This window comes from Anticarsia gemmatalis, chromosome 18, assembly GCF_050436995.1.
Source record: "Anticarsia gemmatalis isolate Benzon Research Colony breed Stoneville strain chromosome 18, ilAntGemm2 primary, whole genome shotgun sequence".
Taxonomy (NCBI): domain Eukaryota; kingdom Metazoa; phylum Arthropoda; class Insecta; order Lepidoptera; family Erebidae; genus Anticarsia; species Anticarsia gemmatalis.
The window spans coordinates 9,233,555-9,250,755 of record NC_134762.1 but is presented as its reverse complement, the minus strand read 5'-3'; the positions used below and the strand labels follow the sequence as shown (position 1 = coordinate 9,250,755).

Here is a 17,201-nt window from a genome sequence, read left to right as displayed (position 1 = left end):
TATTTTTGGTCTCCGAACAGTAAACATGAAATTTAGACGGATCGAGTTCATAGCCTGAAGCTATGGCTGCAAGAATCGTACTGAATCTACGTATGAGTTCTTCGTTCAGCCCAGTAATCTTCGCTGTGGTGGCATAATTATAAAAAAATGCTCGGGCGGTGTTCCCGTCATTGCTTGTGCCAAAACCTGGCTTTACTTTGTCGATGAGAAGACCTATTTCCTTAAACCATTTTTTAATGTCTTCTTTAGTGACTTTGACAACATGTTTGTTGTCAAAGTCTAACTCCTCTAATAGTCTCCTCTAACTTGCCATTGACAATTTTTTAATCTGTAGCTAATGTTAAAAAGACATTCCATTGAGCGAATATACGCGTGCAAACTGGAGATTCCAAATTGGTACATATTTTCGATAGGCTCTCGAACCATTGATACTGAATTCATCTCTTTTGATGTTGCTTTGCAAATGTAGCATGTCTGAGTAGATTTATTTTCAGTTAAAATACTACAAACTTTGCCGTCAATCATTGACAATATCATTTTATGTGTAATCGAAATGGTTACAACTCTAATTTCTACAAAAGTTGGTATCAATTCCTGTATTTGTTTTTCAATTCTTTGACATTCTTCTTTAATCAATGCTTCGCTCTCCTTTTTGTATAAAAATTTAATGATTCTGCAGAATCTTGGTGATGATGGCCGAGGATTTTCCCAGATAATTTTCTGTTCATTAGTTACAAGTCTTATTGGAACTAAAGAAATAATAAACATATATTCGTCTGTGCTATTGGCATTTTCAAACGTTTGCTTATACAAAGTGTGCGTCCACACTGAATGCGCGGTGACTCTTGTAGCGGTTCGACGTATTATCAGGTGTTACAAACTATGGACGAGGATTTGCTATTTTTACTAGACAGTCCGATCCTGAGATGGGAAGTGTTGAACATTAGAGATGGCGTGCACGAAATAAATAAAAACAGAGCAATAACCGGCGAATTCTTTAATTTATATGAAGAATTGAGATTATACCCCACAAAATTCTTTGAGTATACTCGAATGCCCGTGTCAACTTTTGACTAAGTACATACTAAGTAAAATATCACCTAAAATCACCAAAGGAGATACTAACTTTCGCAAAAGTATTAGACCTGAGGAGAAATTATTCATAACTCTGAGGTAAGAATAATACAAGATTTTACTAAATTTGTATTTTTATGTAGATAAGTAGGTAGTAATCAAACAAATAGTTAAGTAAAAAGTTGCAATAATCAAATTAATAATTAGGGTAGTTGCCAGTAGAATAACCTCCATAATTCTCCTCTCTGTCTCGTCTATTATAATTTGGGAAATTTTATTTCGAATGCGTAACTTTTGTAATTCACCAAATTTTTTTCATTTGTGGCACGAGACTCATAAAAAAATGATAATCATCACATTTCTCCGACTGGTCACTACTTGACGCCATTTTCTGTTCAATTAGCAAAATTTTTTTTCTTCCACATTCAATAAGTTCATCTCTATAATCTGACGCCGATTTGTTGCGCTTTGACGCGCTAGTGCGAATGCTGCAAGTTGATGTACCTGGACTCAGCACGTCAGTGATGTTAGATTGCTCAGTTTGACAAGACTCGGTGAGGGATTCCGAATCACTGTCATGTAGATTTCCCGTCATGACTTCAGGTGTTATGTCATCATTTACGAAATGCATAAGTTGAAAGTAAGGCCACGTGCTCTCTATTTCATCGCCACCGTCACCAGAGCGCGGCGTAGGGAATTTCTTTTTTTCTTTTCGAAACTGATCGCACAGGTTCTTCCATTTCTTACGAAGTTGTTTTTCTGTAACAATAACATAATATTTTATTCTATTTTTTTATTTCAGGTTTTTGTCAACAGGAACTGGATTTAGAGCACTGGCTTACAGTTTTCGTATGGGGAAAAGCACCATTGCGTCAGTAGTGCACGAAACATGCCGTGTTTTATGGACTGAGTTAGTTCCTATTCACATGCCGATACCAACAGAACATCGTCTGAAAGCTATTGCAGAAGACTTTGAAGCTACTTGGAATTTCCCACGCTGCATCGGAGCAATTGATGGGAAACATTGCGAAATAAAAAAACCACCTGAATCAGGTTCGGCACATTGGTGCTATAAAAAAAGAAATAGCATTGTCATGCAAGCTGTGCCTTATTAAAAAAATCTTGTCGAAATAATTTAAAGTCCCTTTTTAAGCGACCATTGACTACCTCAACCACCCACCTCCACATTGTAACACATCTTGATTTATTTGCTTGCAGTGTTGTAAGTTGATGTTCACCCTCAGACAAATTCCCAGGCATATGGACTTGATAGCCATATTCTAGAAGTTGTGGTGCCACATCCCTAAACCCTCTATCTAGAATAAACACATCTCCCTCCCAGAAATAGCTCCTCATAGCACCACTACTATCTTGAAATTCTCTGCTCATAATAGTAGCATCATTTACTGTGGCTTTGTAGGGACCAAAACAATCTAGAATATGGCCATCACAACAAACTATCATAAAAGGTTTAACCAAGTTTTGGTGTTTATGTAGGCTGTAAGTGTCTTTTTGAAATAAATAGTTACTACTACTTTGCACTTATACATATGTACCATCACATATAACGATTGCCGGTTTATTGACAGCATCAGCGTTCCCAAAAAGACCCTCTGGAATTAATCTATTTCTAGAGGCAACATCTGCTATAGTCATATGGTTTAAACCTAAATGTAATGGCGTCATGTGTTGGCTCATGCAATCTCGGGCCTTTGACATGTTTTTTTCTAATGTTCTACGTGACATTCCAAATAAACTGCTTAATCGCTGATTGCTATCACCAGTCCTCAATTTCACTAAATAAATACTTAATGCCACACTTGCAGAAGGTACTTCAGTTTCCAGACTTCCCATTTCAGCTAGAAGTTCTTGGAACTGAGTAGCTGTCAGGCCTAGCTAATAATGGCACAGATGTGGTGACATCATATTGATATTGTTGAAGTCCAGTGGTCTCAAACTAACTCTCTCCATCATGTTGAGCATTTGATCCATTTGCACTGCAGTAAAATCTCTGAGATTTGAGTCCAGTTGATCCCAGCTATTGGTTTCCAAATGGTATCTGCAAATCCGTGCTGCAGGTGGGATATAGAACCTATAGCGGCTCAGTAACATTTCTTTGATTGCAAGCGGAATCAATAAACATTCTATATTTTGGCACTCAGAAAATATACAATGTCTAGAGGTCGACAAAGCATGTCTATGTGTTTGTGAAATTATCCAGGTAGGTTCTTGTACTAGAGGCTGTGCAATAACAGCTTGTGGCAGCGGAGGAGGCACTGGCACATGAGGTGCATTCGGCTCATCAATTTCCACATGTCGATTAAAATCTTTTTCAATTTGCCTTTGAACATTTCTCCTTGCAGCAGTCCAACATGCTATGCACACTGAAGTCAGACGAGGGACCTGGAATAAAATATAATATTTGTACTATTTATTTCCAATTTCTACACATAACCTCACCCCTACACTACTCTGGGATGCATTATGTTACATCATAAATGTCAATAACATGGTTACCATTAATTAATGGTAACGAAATATGGTTACAGACTGGATTGGTAGTTCCTGAGATTAATAATTGTGTTCAAAGCAACACAATATATGAAATACTCTTTAACTTCACAATATTATTGTAAATATATCTGAACAGCTTACTAGTACTAAGTTCATTTTACATAAACTAGGTAACATAAATATTTCAAACTATTTGTTTTGTTATTGAATTTGGTTAGTAAGTAGGTACACTAGTACAATATAATATGGTATATTTTTAATAGTATAGTGTATTTCTACGTTTTAGTTTTAGATCATATGCTTTAAATGAGCAAAAACTGGAAAGTACTAAAGACACATAAATTGCTACATAAGTACTTACCGGTGTTGGTGATATCCAGGCACGTAAAACATTCACCATTTGCTCAGTTGCATCTTGCAACGTACGCCGGCGTTGGTAAGACAGCCTCATAGAACAATTAACACACCGTGATCGAATATCATTCATATTGGTTTCGGTTTTGTTCACAAACAAAATACACGGAAAGTCTCTATCTTGAATATTATCGATTTCTTTAGTTACGGAAGAACTCGAAGATCGTTCGACGTAAGTAAGAAACGATAAATATCACAGAAATCACAACGAACGAACTCAAGCGCACGATAACGTAAACGCAGGAAACGTTAGTAAACAAATTATTGTTTTTGATTAGTGTTGTCAATCTCGGTGTTGCCAGTTATTTTTTGTTATAAATCGATAATCGTTTACATAATTATTTTTGACTAAAGGTAGCTAAATGCAAATTGATATCATTTTATTTAATCGATTTAATTGAAAAAATAATATAAATAATAGCTTGAGTAGGTAATCCATCTTGAATAATGTAACTACGGAATCAAATAACTAGACCTACTTATTTAAAATAAGATGTATCCGACCGCCAGTATACTATTGCTGCCGAATAGAATTTTAACAAATCAATAGCCAAACAAGTTGTATTATTTGGACCATAAATGTGTTTGATAGGTGGACCGATGACTTAAAAAAGGTCGCTGGGACTAACTGGGCTCGGAAGGCGGAGGACCGTGTACTGTCGCGCGTATTGGGAGAGGCCCATGTCCAGCTGGACTGCGATAGACTGATTGATTGATTGATGTGTTTGATTAGATTTTAATAATAATAAATATAACGTTCTACGCGGCTGTGCCTGTGCACAATTGCTTTCATAGCTAAACTCACAGTCACCATTAAGTTTGCATCGACCTATATCAATGATAAAGGGCCTTACTTAATATATTAGCAACACTAGAGATTTTTTACCAGTTGTGTTAATATATTATTTTGTGTGTATATTGTAAAATAACCTCAATCAAATGAATCAAGAATCTTAGTAATCTATAATCGATTTGTAATTTCCAAAATAAATCGTTATTTGAAAATGGTAATCGATTTTCTGTAACCGTTTTTTTATTTTTATTTTGGCAACTATGCTAGACTCTGACAGAAGTAAATCTAATTGAAAAATAATTTGAAAACTTATTAATGTAGCTTTCTATACCCGGCGAAGTTATAATTGACTATTAATTGGAAAAATCATTAAAATCAAAATATATTTTTTGATATCAGTTTGATTTCAACGCAAGTTCGTGGTTTCACCATGAACGCCCATACTCCTTTATAAATGTTAACGAATGTCATATTCGTCATTCCAAGAACTTCTTTTAATTGTAAAATCGGACTTAACTCATCAAAATACAGTAATGAGATCATGTATATCGGCAGAAGAACGTTTACTCATCACATTGAGGTAAGAAAACAACCAGTATTATTTATTTAGTATGTATTTATTATTTATTGACCTGTTACAGTTCTAAAAAAATCAAAATAAGTAATAAGTGCACTTAGATTATGAATTAGAGAATAAGGTTTATTTATTAAATATCATCATACATGTCAGATATTATATCGGAGTCATTTGTAACCGATTCATTGCTATCCATATTTAGGAGTGAACTGCCAATTTCGTTTCTTGGCGCTGGAGTACTTGGATATTGAGGCTGAAATTCAGACTAATATCCAGACTGGTATCCATACTGATGTTCATATTGGAATGCACCACTATTTTCATGTAATGCTCTCGATGATTGTCCCATTTTTTTATATTTGCGAATTAAATTTATCACATATCAGCTTTGGCCTCTAACTTGAATTCTTCTGGGATGGCAGAAAAATCTTTGGCTAACGAAACTAAAAACAGCATGTCGGGATTTTCGGATAAAATTGTATTATTATCTTTAGACTGTTTCAGATTTGCTGTCAATGCTTCATACAATTTATCTTGATAGTCTTCATGTTTTGGAGTCTTCTTAGATTTCTTCGGTGAACGTGGCTTTTGAAAATCACAGTGTTGGTTCTGCTCTTGTGCTGCATCATCATTTTGATTTGAGCTCTTTGGACATTGACTTGGAGGTCTTATTTCGCCAAGCGGGTCTAAAAAAGTTAGCAAATTAGAATATATGTAGGGTCTTCTAGGCTTAGCTCCAGATCCACTGAAACATTTATTGTTTGTCGCTTTATTTCTATTATAAGCGTCCTTAATACTCTTCCATTTCTTTTGCAGTTCAATGACTGAAAACAATAATAATGTTAATATTAGGATTTTTTATTATTCATTTCATCAGGTTCATTTTAATTTATTTTAAATAAGTAGTCGTAGGTTAATTTTAATTTAAAATGAAAAGGGCCATGCCCACTTCCCATAGTAACATTGGCCAAGGGTGCCCATGTCCAAAACCATATTTAAATGATGTTATGGCATGTCAACTAATGATTTATCCAGGAATTCAATTTTTTTTTTATTTGTACAACAATGTACAGAAATTTATTACAATAAAACTTAACTATAAGTAACTTTTAAAAACTAAACTAAACTAGAAATAATTTAAAAAAACAAAATAAAAACAAAATATTTACATACTTACAATTATATAAAATGAATGGAATATATATATATATATATATATATATATGTCGACGCATCGTGTTGACTAATTATTCGCAAAGAATAACTAATTAAATAATTCGTATTTATCAAATCAAACTGAACATCAATATAAGCTTTTGGTGTCTTGCCTAAATATTATTATTCATTTATTTGATTTTGTAACTTTAAAATGAAAGTATTTGATGGTTGGATTGTACCCATCAAATACAAACAAATTGTTATTTGTTTTAAGTGCAAAGATTTATTACCTAAACAATATTGTTAATTAATATTAGGATTTATTAGCATCAATCGATGTGTTTTTATCAACCTTTAATGATATCTAGCTAAAACAACATTGAAACGGATTTTATTACCATTGAGGTCTTTATTCAATTGACGCCCTTATTCAATTGACGCCCTTATTAATATTTGATAAAAACACATCCGATTTGGATAATAATTAATAAATTAAATGCAAAAAATTAATGTAAAGGCTTTAAAATTACTAATTAATTAGATTAGAATTTTTGATGTAAAAAGTTTATGGTTTTAACACGTTGTTGTATTTTAAAACATTTTTAATTATACGTGTTCCGCTTATGAAGCACGCCATGTTGCAATTCATTCTTAGCGGTAACGAGGACATGTGAGGACCTGTGCTGTCTGTGCTGTCTGAGAATTCTGAGACTGTAAGTTTTTGCTTGTATAATTACTAAAAGTGTCGATTAGGAGAATAGTTATAATTAAGTAATGTCTGCAAATAAAAGTGGGATGGGTGACGCCAGCGATGCTGACGTCACTCATTCTAATACTGTAAATGGGTTTTCTTCGTCGTTATCAGAAGTGGGATATCCACCCGCTTCTGCCGGACATTCTGTTCAAAGTAATGAAAATGTTTCTGCTTCTGTTAGCGGCGTACCCACGGAATTTTTCTCGCAGATGTTACAGGTTATGAAAGGCATGTCGGATCGTTTTTCTAAACAATCGGATAAAGTTAAAATTAGTGACGTATTTTTGCCATCTTACGATCCGGACGCCAATATAGGAATACGTGAATGGTGCCAACACGTGAGTACAGCCATGGAAAACTACAGCCTGGCTGATTACGACGTTAGGATGAAAGTTGGAAGTTTGCTCAAGGGTCGTGCTAGGCTGTGGGTAGACAATTGGTTAGTCTCGACATCCACGTGGGAAGAATTGTGCAATTTGTTAATAACTACTTTCGAGCCGGAAAATAGGTATTCTAGAGACATTTTTAGATTCCGTGAACACACTTATGACAGTAGTAAAGATATCGCGCAATTTATTTCTCAAGCTTGGGTACTTTGGCGTCGTATCACGAAAGATAAATTAAGTGATGAGGACGCGGTTGAGGCAGTTATTGGATGCATTGGGGATGATCGACTGAGAATCGAGTTATTAAATGCACGTGCGTCATCGGTTCCGGAACTTATTTCGGTAGCATCGTCTATACGCCACATTAAAAGACCAAACCCGAGTCAATCTAATACTCAGTTAGTTATCAACAAACGTCCACGGTTTTCGGAAAAACAATCGTCTTGCCAAGTATGTAAAAGATCGGGGCATGAAACACGTGACTGTCGTTTCTATAAGAAATCTGAGGGCACTCAGCCACGTTCTCTAGAAAACAAACCAGTGACTCCTCAGTCTTTTGGTTCCGAGACAGATAAGCCAATGTGTACATTTTGCTCAAAAGTGGGTCATACATTTGATAAATGTTTTAAACGTGAACGCGCCGTATTATCTAACATAGAATCTATCTAACATAGAACAAATATTAATTTCCTTACAAAGGACTGGTTTCTCAATTAATATTGAGAAAACTGTTTTTTTTTAAAAGATCTGTTGAATATTTAGGCAATATAATCTCTGATGGACAGGTGGGTCCAAGTCCAAAGAAAGTAGAGGCTTTAGTTAAGGCACCAGTGCCAACTACAACTAGACAAGTCAGGCAATTTAATGGCCTGGCCAGTTATTTCCGTCGTTTCATTCCCAACTTTTCCCAAATTATGCTACCACTTTGAGTTAACTAAGAAAGACACTAAGTGGGAATGGAATAATAGACATGACGAGGCCCGCAACAAAATCATCCAATACTTGTGTACTGCCCCTACCCTATCTCTATTTCAGGAAGAAGCACCAATTGAGCTTTACACTGATGCCAGCAGCCTTGGCTATGGAGCTGTACTGGTTCAAGTAATTGAGGGACGCCACCATCCTGTTGCTTATATGAGTCTACGTACTACTGACACAGAAAGCCACTATCACTCATATGAACTGGAAACACTGGCAGTGGTGCGAGCAATCAAACATTTCAAACAGTATTTGTATGGCCGAAAGTTCAAGGTAATCACGGACTGTAATGCTCTCAAAGCATCAAGGCACAAGAAAGACCTTCTACCCAGAGTTCATCGTTGGTGGGCCTTTCTACAAAATTATGATTTTGAGGTAGAATATAGAAAGGGTGAAAGGCTTCAACATGCAGATTTCTTCAGTAGAAATCCCTCCGGTGAGTTCTCCATGAAAATATTAACAACTGATATGAAATGGTGAAGAAGATGTACTAAAAAAGTCCTTCACAGATAATGTACATGGTACATATAAGGTTACAGTAGTCCCGAAAGCATTCCAGTGGAGTCTAATTAATTCATATCACACATCATTACAACATCCAGGATGGGAAAAAACTCTACAGAAAATTAAGCAATCTTACTGGTTTGATAAGATGAGCACAGTGGTAAGGAACTTTGTTGATAATTTTGTCATATGCAGAACCTCTAAAAGCGCATCTGGTGCAGTACAGGCACAACTTCATCCCATCCAAAAGCCCACTGCACCATTTCAAGTGATTCATATGGACATCACAGGCAAACTAGGCAGCAAGGACTCTGAAGGACGTGATGAGTATGTAATTGTAATGAATTTAAAGTATATTGTGACGGTATTGGTATTGATATCCACTCAATAGTGCCAGGAGTTAGCCGAGCAAATGGTCAGGTGAAGCAAGTGATGGGTACATTTAAAAATGCTCTGACCATGATCAAAAATTATGACACAGATAAATGGCAAGTTGCATTAGAAGCACTACAACTTGCATTCAATTGCACTGCTCATCGTGTGACCCGCGCTGCACCCCTCACTCTTCTAACACGACGTGAACATTGTGTTCCACCAGAGCTCCTGAGATTAGTGAATATTGAAAACGAGTCAATGGATTTTGATTTGTTGGAACAACATGTACAGGAGAAGATGGCTACAGCAGCACAATATGAAAAACAACGTTTTGACAAGAATAAAGCCAAGCTCAAACCGTTTCAGAGGGGAGACTATGTTTTAATCAAGAACAACCCACGTAACCAAACTTCTCTTGATTTAAAATACAGTGAACCTTTTGAGATTTACAGAATCCTAGACAATGATCGCTACATGGTCAAACGAGTAACAGGAAGAGGACGACCACGCAAGGTGGCTCATGATCAACTCCGTAGAGCCCCTCAGCCAGGTGATCAGGCAGCCGTGTCGACGGACTCTGACAAGGATGATCTGCAACAACTGGAAACATCTGGTCGGCTTACACCAACACCTGAGCCTCATTTGTTGCAGTCACACATACCTACAGATGGCATACTGGAAGATGCCTAAGTCCCGGTGAGTTCTATCTGTTATTGTGAATGGCTAGTTGATGACTATGTCTATCACCTACAAATAGGAAATAAAATCAGATTAATATTAAACATATTAATCTATTTAACATAACTAACATATTCATAGAATAAATATTTAGCATAGACATTTTATTCATGTCTAATTTATGATAATTATTTACCATGTCTTTCAAATGTAATGTATGAGATGTGGCAGAAACTTAAAAAGTATTACTATTGTTATAACAACTCTTACTTTTATAAAAGTTCATAAAGTAAACTTTAAAAGTGATTGTTACACTTTAAAGTACCATACATGTTTCATGTTTCTTTGAAATCCCGTGTGGACCACGATCATACTAAATGATCTAGACCACACCATCGACCTAGACCTATTTCCTTTAGAGCCTCTGTGGACCACGGTGCACAAGACCACCCAGACCACAGCATCATCACATTGCTCCTGTGTGGACCACGATCATACTAAATGATCTAGACCACACCATCGACCTAGACCTATTTCCTTTAGAGCCTCTGTGGACCACGGTGCACAAGACCACCCAGACCACAGCATCATCACATTGCTCCTGTGTGGACCACGATCATACTAAATGATCTAGACCACACCATCGACCTAGACCTACTTCCTTTAGAGCCTCTGTGGACCACGGTGCACAAGACCACCCAGACCACAGCATCACTCTTATATACTAAAACATAAAGGATGCAGATTTACGTGGAGTAACTGTATTCAAAATAAAATCATAAGCAGTGACATGATGCACTGAGCATATTAACAATAAAACATAAAGGATGCAGATTTACGTGGAGTAACTGTATTCGAATAAATCATAAGCAGTGACATGATGCACTGAGCATATTGACAATTCATTTTGTTATAATTTACTAACATGTTTATGTACCTACATTGAATTATTCATAGCTGATGACTTGGTGAAGTTGATTAGCTAAATATTTGGCAGCATTAAATGTACCAAACCAAATCATTAGTTAGCGTTCCTGTGTATAGGCGCTAGACTAAAATTAATAAACTTAATATTTCAGAATAATTGCCTTGGACTGGTGCAGAGCGCGCACCACCTCGCAGAATGGCCGTGTCGACGCATCGTGTTGACTAATTATTCGCAAAGAATAACTAATTAAATAATTCGTATTTATCAAATCAAACTGAACATCAATATAAGCTTTTGGTGTCTTGCCTAAATATTATTATTCATTTATTTGATTTTGTAACTTTAAAATGAAAGTATTTGATGGTTGGATTGTACCCATCAAATACAAACAAATTGTTATTTGTTTTAAGTGCAAAGATTTATTACCTAAACAATATTGTTAATTAATATTAGGATTTATTAGCATCAATCGATGTGTTTTTATCAACCTTTAATGATATCTAGCTAAAACAACATTGAAACGGATTTTATTACCATTGAGGTCTTTATTCAATTGACGCCCTTATTCAATTGACGCCCTTATTAATATTTGATAAAAACACATCCGATTTGGATAATAATTAATAAATTAAATGCAAAAAATTAATGTAAAGGCTTTAAAATTACTAATTAATTAGATTAGAATTTTTGATGTAAAAAGTTTATGGTTTTAACACGTTGTTGTATTTTAAAACATTTTTAATTATACGTGTTCCGCTTATGAAGCACGCCATGTTGCAATTCATTCTTAGCGGTAACGAGGACATGTGAGGACCTGTGCTGTCTGTGCTGTCTGAGAATTCTGAGACTGTAAGTTTTTGCTTGTATAATTACTAAAAGTGTCGATTAGGAGAATAGTTATAATTAAGTAATGTCTGCAAATAAAAGTGGGATGGGTGACGCCAGCGATGCTGACGTCACTCATTCTAATACTGTAAATGGGTTTTCTTCGTCGTTATATATATATATATATATATATGTATATATATATATATATATATATATATATATATTTATATTATGGAATTCAATTAAATAAAAGATGGGGTTCCTGAGATAAATATTTTTTATTTTTAGCGATGATAATATTTTTATACAGTGTTTTTTACATAATATTATTATGCTGTCACTCCACATCATCATTAGCTTGGTAAACAATTAAAATATCGTCTAAAAACTGAGCAGGAGGAGAAATATTGCTCTGATGCCGTGCCCAGCCCAGATACCATATAACAGTCATGACATGGGCACAGCATCCCACAGTGTGACGGCCAACAACACAATGGCAACAATACTTTTTAATTGCACAAGGACCAGAATCATTGCAATCCAATAATATATACACAAAGTATATCTTTCGACTTATATGCCGGCTTAATATTCTTGCCCTCAGTAAATAGCAGTTCGGACTAAAGTTCCTTCCTTCAGTCAAACTGCTCCTGTGGTCACTGCAGACTTCTATCCGATAACAACCATTGAAGCGGATGTGCTCACCATAATAAGAGCGAGCTTGCTTTAGTTGATAAGTCCCACAGGCAATTAAAATGAGATCATTATAGCGTGATGTGGGAATTCTCTCAGATTTTCACTGTCAACATTAATATTTTGGAAACTTGACCGAATTCTATTTAAATTGTGTTGCATAACATAATCTGAAAGATCATTGTGAGTTTCCATATTGAGGTTTACTCTTTCGAGGATTTGAACTGCATCATCCCTGTCAGATATTTTTGTGTGGAATTTATTTATTAAGGCTGCTGCTATAGCAAAGTCAATCATTAAGTGTCCAGATTAGTGTTGTGAGAAATGAGCTCCGAGTCGAAACTCGAGCTCCGAGTCGAAGGCTACTGAGTCTTCAAAGCTCGAGCTCTAAGGGCTCTTAAGCCTTAAAGGTTCGAACCCTAAAGGCCCGAGTCTTGAAGGCTCAAGAGCCTTAAACGAAGGACTCGAGTCGAAGCTCGAGCTTTATTGATATGCCTGTTAAACTAAAATATTTTTGTTTTAATTTGGTAAGTACGTATAAAAAAAATGAAATAAAAAAATTGAAAAAAAGAAAGCTTTATTATATATCAATGAATGATTACTCGATTTTTAACCATGACGATAAACACATTGATGCCTGAATATTTTTGTTGCTCAGCCTGTTTCTCTTTTTGTTATTAGATTACCCGACTTTGAAAAGGCTTGCTCACTAGGAACGCTTGTCGCTGGTATGGACAAAACTTCAAATGCTATTTGAGCTAAGGTGGACAGAGACAATTCTTTTTGTTTTTTCCACCACATTAAAACATTCGTGTTTTCAGGTTCAATAGGCATATTTATGTATCTATCTACTTCATCTGCGATATTCATAGTCTCCGGTTGCTTATACATAGATGCAAATAAACTTTTTTTTACTGGGTAAACTTCACTAGAGCTACTTTGTTCATTATTATGTGTTGACAAATTGTCTCTTCGCAATTCTTCTATATTTAATTATTTTTATCTTTGAGCTTGTCATAAAGGGTTTTTAAGTTGTTTAATGGTTGAGTGTTGTTCTTTGCTATGAAATAATTATTATTCAGTCGCGGGTCTAATAGAATGGCAAGTTGTGCCAAATCATTGTTTAAAATTTTATGAGTACTCATTCAATTTTCCAATCATGGCTGTTGCACATTTTTTCATTGGTCCATCTTCTTGTATGTTTAGAAGATGCTCTGTTAAAACATCAAGTATAGGCACCACACAGTACAAACTTGGATAATTGTGTTTTGAAAGCATAACAGTGGCTTCATAAAATGGTTGAAGAAAATCTACTAATGCTTCTACCATCTCCCAATTCTCAATAGTATATGGAGAAAACTCTGCGTAATCCAAACACATATAATTAAGCAAGCTTTTCATTTTCAAAGCTCTTTCCAACATCATAAAAGTAGAATTCCACCTGGTGGGCATATCTTTTATCAAGTTCAGATGAGAAATGCTTAAGGACGTACAACTTTCTTCATATAGTTGTTTTTTTTTTGGAGAAAATGTTATAAATTTTACTAATTTTTGAACCGGTACGATGGTTTCTTTGGCTTCTTCCACACCTTTCTTTACTACTAAATTTAATACATGAGCCATACATCTTAAATGGATAATATCCTTGAATTCTTCATTAAACATAGTTAGCAGTTGAAGCGTTTTAATATTTGTTGCATCATTATCTGTTTTAATGGAGATTAATTTACCTTGCAAGCCAAATTCCTGAACAATGCTCTTTACTTTTAAAACAGTTTGCTCGCTTTTGTGAGGAAACGGTATGAGATCAAATTCCAAAGTCATCTCCCCATTATGTTGCGTCTCTTTAAGTTTATTTGTTATGGGAGACCCTTTTTGGTACAAAACATTAAAGTAATTGTCTTCTTTTTGTAAAATTGACAAAAATTGTGCAATATTTCTGGGTTTAGATGGCATTTTTTTATTAATAGTAGAATGCCAACTTTCTAGCATATTGGTCGTACGATGTTGCACATTATAACAACTCCATTTGTCGAAAAAGAATGAATTTTCATTTAACCATGTTTCAACGAAATAATCGTTAAATGTCACTATACTTGGATTTCTTGGACATTGTGACATGATAGACAACCAACCACTTTCTATATTTTGCTTAGGTAAGTGCGCTAAAACACTACAACGTTTTATGTGCTTTCTGGCCAATTTCGATTTGGTTAGGCCTAATTCTTCAGCTTTTTGCCACAAACTTTTCGAAAAGTGAAAGTGACAACCACTTATTTGTGTTTCAGGAAATATGTTTTTAATAGCGGACATTGCTGCCTGTTCAAAATCTAATATAAATAATTTTGGGTAAAATTGCGGGATTTGGCTTTTTATTAGGTTAAATAAGGTCTTGTAAATATTCTTTGTTTTGTTTGGCAACAACGCATATACCGCTGGTATAATGTTGTTATGTATCTCATTGCTTCCTAAATCGACATGCAAGGTGTACAGTTGCCGGAAAGGCCTTAGAGCACATTTAAATGTGCCATCGCATAAAATGGTCAAATTAGGATATGTTAATATTTTTCTACAGTCTTTTTTAGCAAAAACTAAAATTCTGTTTGATTTATAATTATAATCAGCTAATAAAAAATCTTTAAATATTTCAGGAACAACAATTTCACTTGTTGAATTAAAACATACTTTAGTTACATTTAATGCTTTATTTCTTTGTCTATAGAGCATATTTTTAATATTCATAAAATCAGGTATATTTCTAATCAAATTAATTCCACTGTCTTTAAGCTCTGCCACGGTGTCTCTATACGCACTTGGCACAGAAATAGTATAATCCGATTTAATTTTATTAATACACTTTTCAAATTGTATTTCTAATTCGTTACATGTAAAATCAGGCTCACAGTTGTGTTGATCCTCTCTTTTAATGGAGTTATCACTGGAAATAATTAACGTCGCCTTACATGAGGACCTTTTTACACAAATCCAAACGATGGTACCATCTCTATGTTTTCTTTTTTCATTGTATTTGTGCCCCGCGCGAAAAAGCAATCGCTTACCCCTTTGCGATGTTAATATTTGTAATTGAGCCTGATTTTGTGAGCCAGAAGGTCCTGGATGTGATTCGTTTCCTGTAATAAGAAGTCATTTTAATGTAGCAAAATAAAGGTATGTTCGATTTAATAAAAATGACGAGTAATTAAATGTGAATTAAGCATGAAGCCAATACGGGTGTTAACGCAAATGTGGTGTTGCTACTGAACAAATACAACACCATTTTTATATTTTAACTATAATTAGGCGAATAAATAACAAAAAAGGTGTTTATCAATAGATGCTACGTGGAATAGTTAAAAGTTTAATTTTATATTGTTCTTACCTGAATTCATTACGTTTGCTATTTGCTACCCAATTAACAGAATATCAGAAGACTTGCTGCATTATCTGTAAGCAAATATTTCGTAGATTACATTATAGGCATTTTATTTTAGTTAAGATATGCTATCAATTATAGGATATACGTATATTATATAATTATTATTATTGTAATGTTGTTGTAAACACGTTGTTGGTTAGCTTTTTATAAATAAATACATTAAAAACTACCTACAACATATAATATAATGTAAAACATACTGATTTTAAGTTGATACACTGCAGATGCTATTTTAAAATTTACCTATTTCGAATTACATTTTAAGGGAGATGATAGAAAACCATGTTTGATTAGAACCACAAATATTCAATACTCGTATTAAACATTTAAGTATTGTATCACAAATATTTCATTTACACCTGAGTGTATTTTATTTGCTTTATATAATAGATTGTTGGTCTTTAATTTACCGAAATTAAGCACAGTATTGCAGTCCAAAAGAAATAAATTTGAACAGACGCCGTTATATGCAATGGTTACTTCGACAACAAAATGGCGGCAGTCAGTTCAAAATTAATATTGTTTTATGTCAAAAAATATGAGCATGATCAACATTACTATAAAACAGAATAGATACTTAGCTTTAAGGCAATAATGATATAAGTATATAATATTATACATTAAAACAGATCGACTTACCATTATAAAATTCACAAATTTCACTTTACACAGCACGAGCACTCGAGCACTGTGGCAGCTAAATGACACGACTGGCGTGGTATGATCGACGCTAGCGCAGTAAGAACATACATATTTACATGCGAAAATGACCTGAATCTCAATGCACGAGGGCTCCATTTCCGTTATTCACCCCAGTATTGTGTGTTGTCGCAGGGTTGCAAGCACTCAAAATTAAATGCTTGTCTTTTAAAAATAAAATACTAAAAATTTTAATATATATTATAAATAAACAAATAAATAAAGTTTATTTTTTATTATTTTATATTACAATTTTGTGTATATTTTTATCAAATGATAATCTATATATATGTATATAAAATATTAGACAGATGCTTTTCTTATGAGGTATAGGTACTTTGTTAATAACTTAAAATTTTAATTAAGGACAGATAAAAAGATTTTTTTTTTCGAAACAATAGCGTACTCTATA

At 34.4% G+C, this 17,201-nt stretch overlaps 2 protein-coding genes and 1 long non-coding RNA gene across 4 annotated transcripts; 1 reads left to right on the top strand and 2 right to left on the bottom strand.

Moving 5' to 3' along the window:
- Positions 1 to 1,165: 1,165 nt before the first annotated feature.
- On the bottom strand, positions 1,166 to 2,378 carry LOC142980541 (uncharacterized). The gene is made up of 2 exons (XM_076125978.1): positions 2,255 to 2,378; positions 1,166 to 1,833 (listed from the first exon to the last, which is right to left on the bottom strand). Exons 1-2 carry the CDS (start codon positions 2,349 to 2,351, stop codon positions 1,376 to 1,378), a joined length of 555 nt encoding a protein of 184 aa, XP_075982093.1. The 5' UTR covers positions 2,352 to 2,378; the 3' UTR covers positions 1,166 to 1,375.
- A 4,201-nt stretch (positions 2,379 to 6,579) lies between these two features.
- LOC142980460 (uncharacterized) lies at positions 6,580 to 12,111 on the top strand. 2 transcript variants are annotated; one of them, XR_012959887.1, is made up of 2 exons: positions 6,580 to 10,223; positions 11,285 to 12,111. XR_012959887.1 is itself a non-coding variant. In XM_076125856.1 (2 exons), exon 1 carries the CDS (start codon positions 9,585 to 9,587, stop codon positions 10,215 to 10,217), a length of 633 nt encoding a protein of 210 aa, XP_075981971.1. In that variant the 5' UTR covers positions 6,588 to 9,584; the 3' UTR covers positions 10,218 to 10,223; positions 11,285 to 12,111. The 2 variants fall into 2 exon arrangements, 1 of the variants encoding a protein (XP_075981971.1); XM_076125856.1 differs by having other exon boundaries at positions 6,588 to 10,223.
- Positions 12,112 to 12,330: 219 nt separating this feature from the next.
- LOC142980681 (uncharacterized) lies at positions 12,331 to 16,963 on the bottom strand. The gene is made up of 3 exons (XR_012959892.1): positions 16,730 to 16,963; positions 16,034 to 16,098; positions 12,331 to 15,785 (listed from the first exon to the last, which is right to left on the bottom strand). It is a non-coding gene; the product is annotated as an uncharacterized LOC142980681 (long non-coding RNA).
- Between the last annotated feature and the right edge of the window lie 238 nt (positions 16,964 to 17,201).

Coding starts and splice junctions, on each gene's coding strand:
- LOC142980541 (XM_076125978.1), bottom strand. CDS start 2,351: ATGGCTATCAAGTCCATATGCCTGGGAATTTGTCTGAGGGTGAACATC. Junction 1,834..2,254: donor AGATGTGTTACAATGTGGAG/GTGGGTGGTTGA, acceptor TTATTGTTACAG/AAAAACAACTTCGTAAGAAA.
- LOC142980460 (XM_076125856.1), top strand. CDS start 9,585: ATGGGTACATTTAAAAATGCTCTGACCATGATCAAAAATTATGACACA.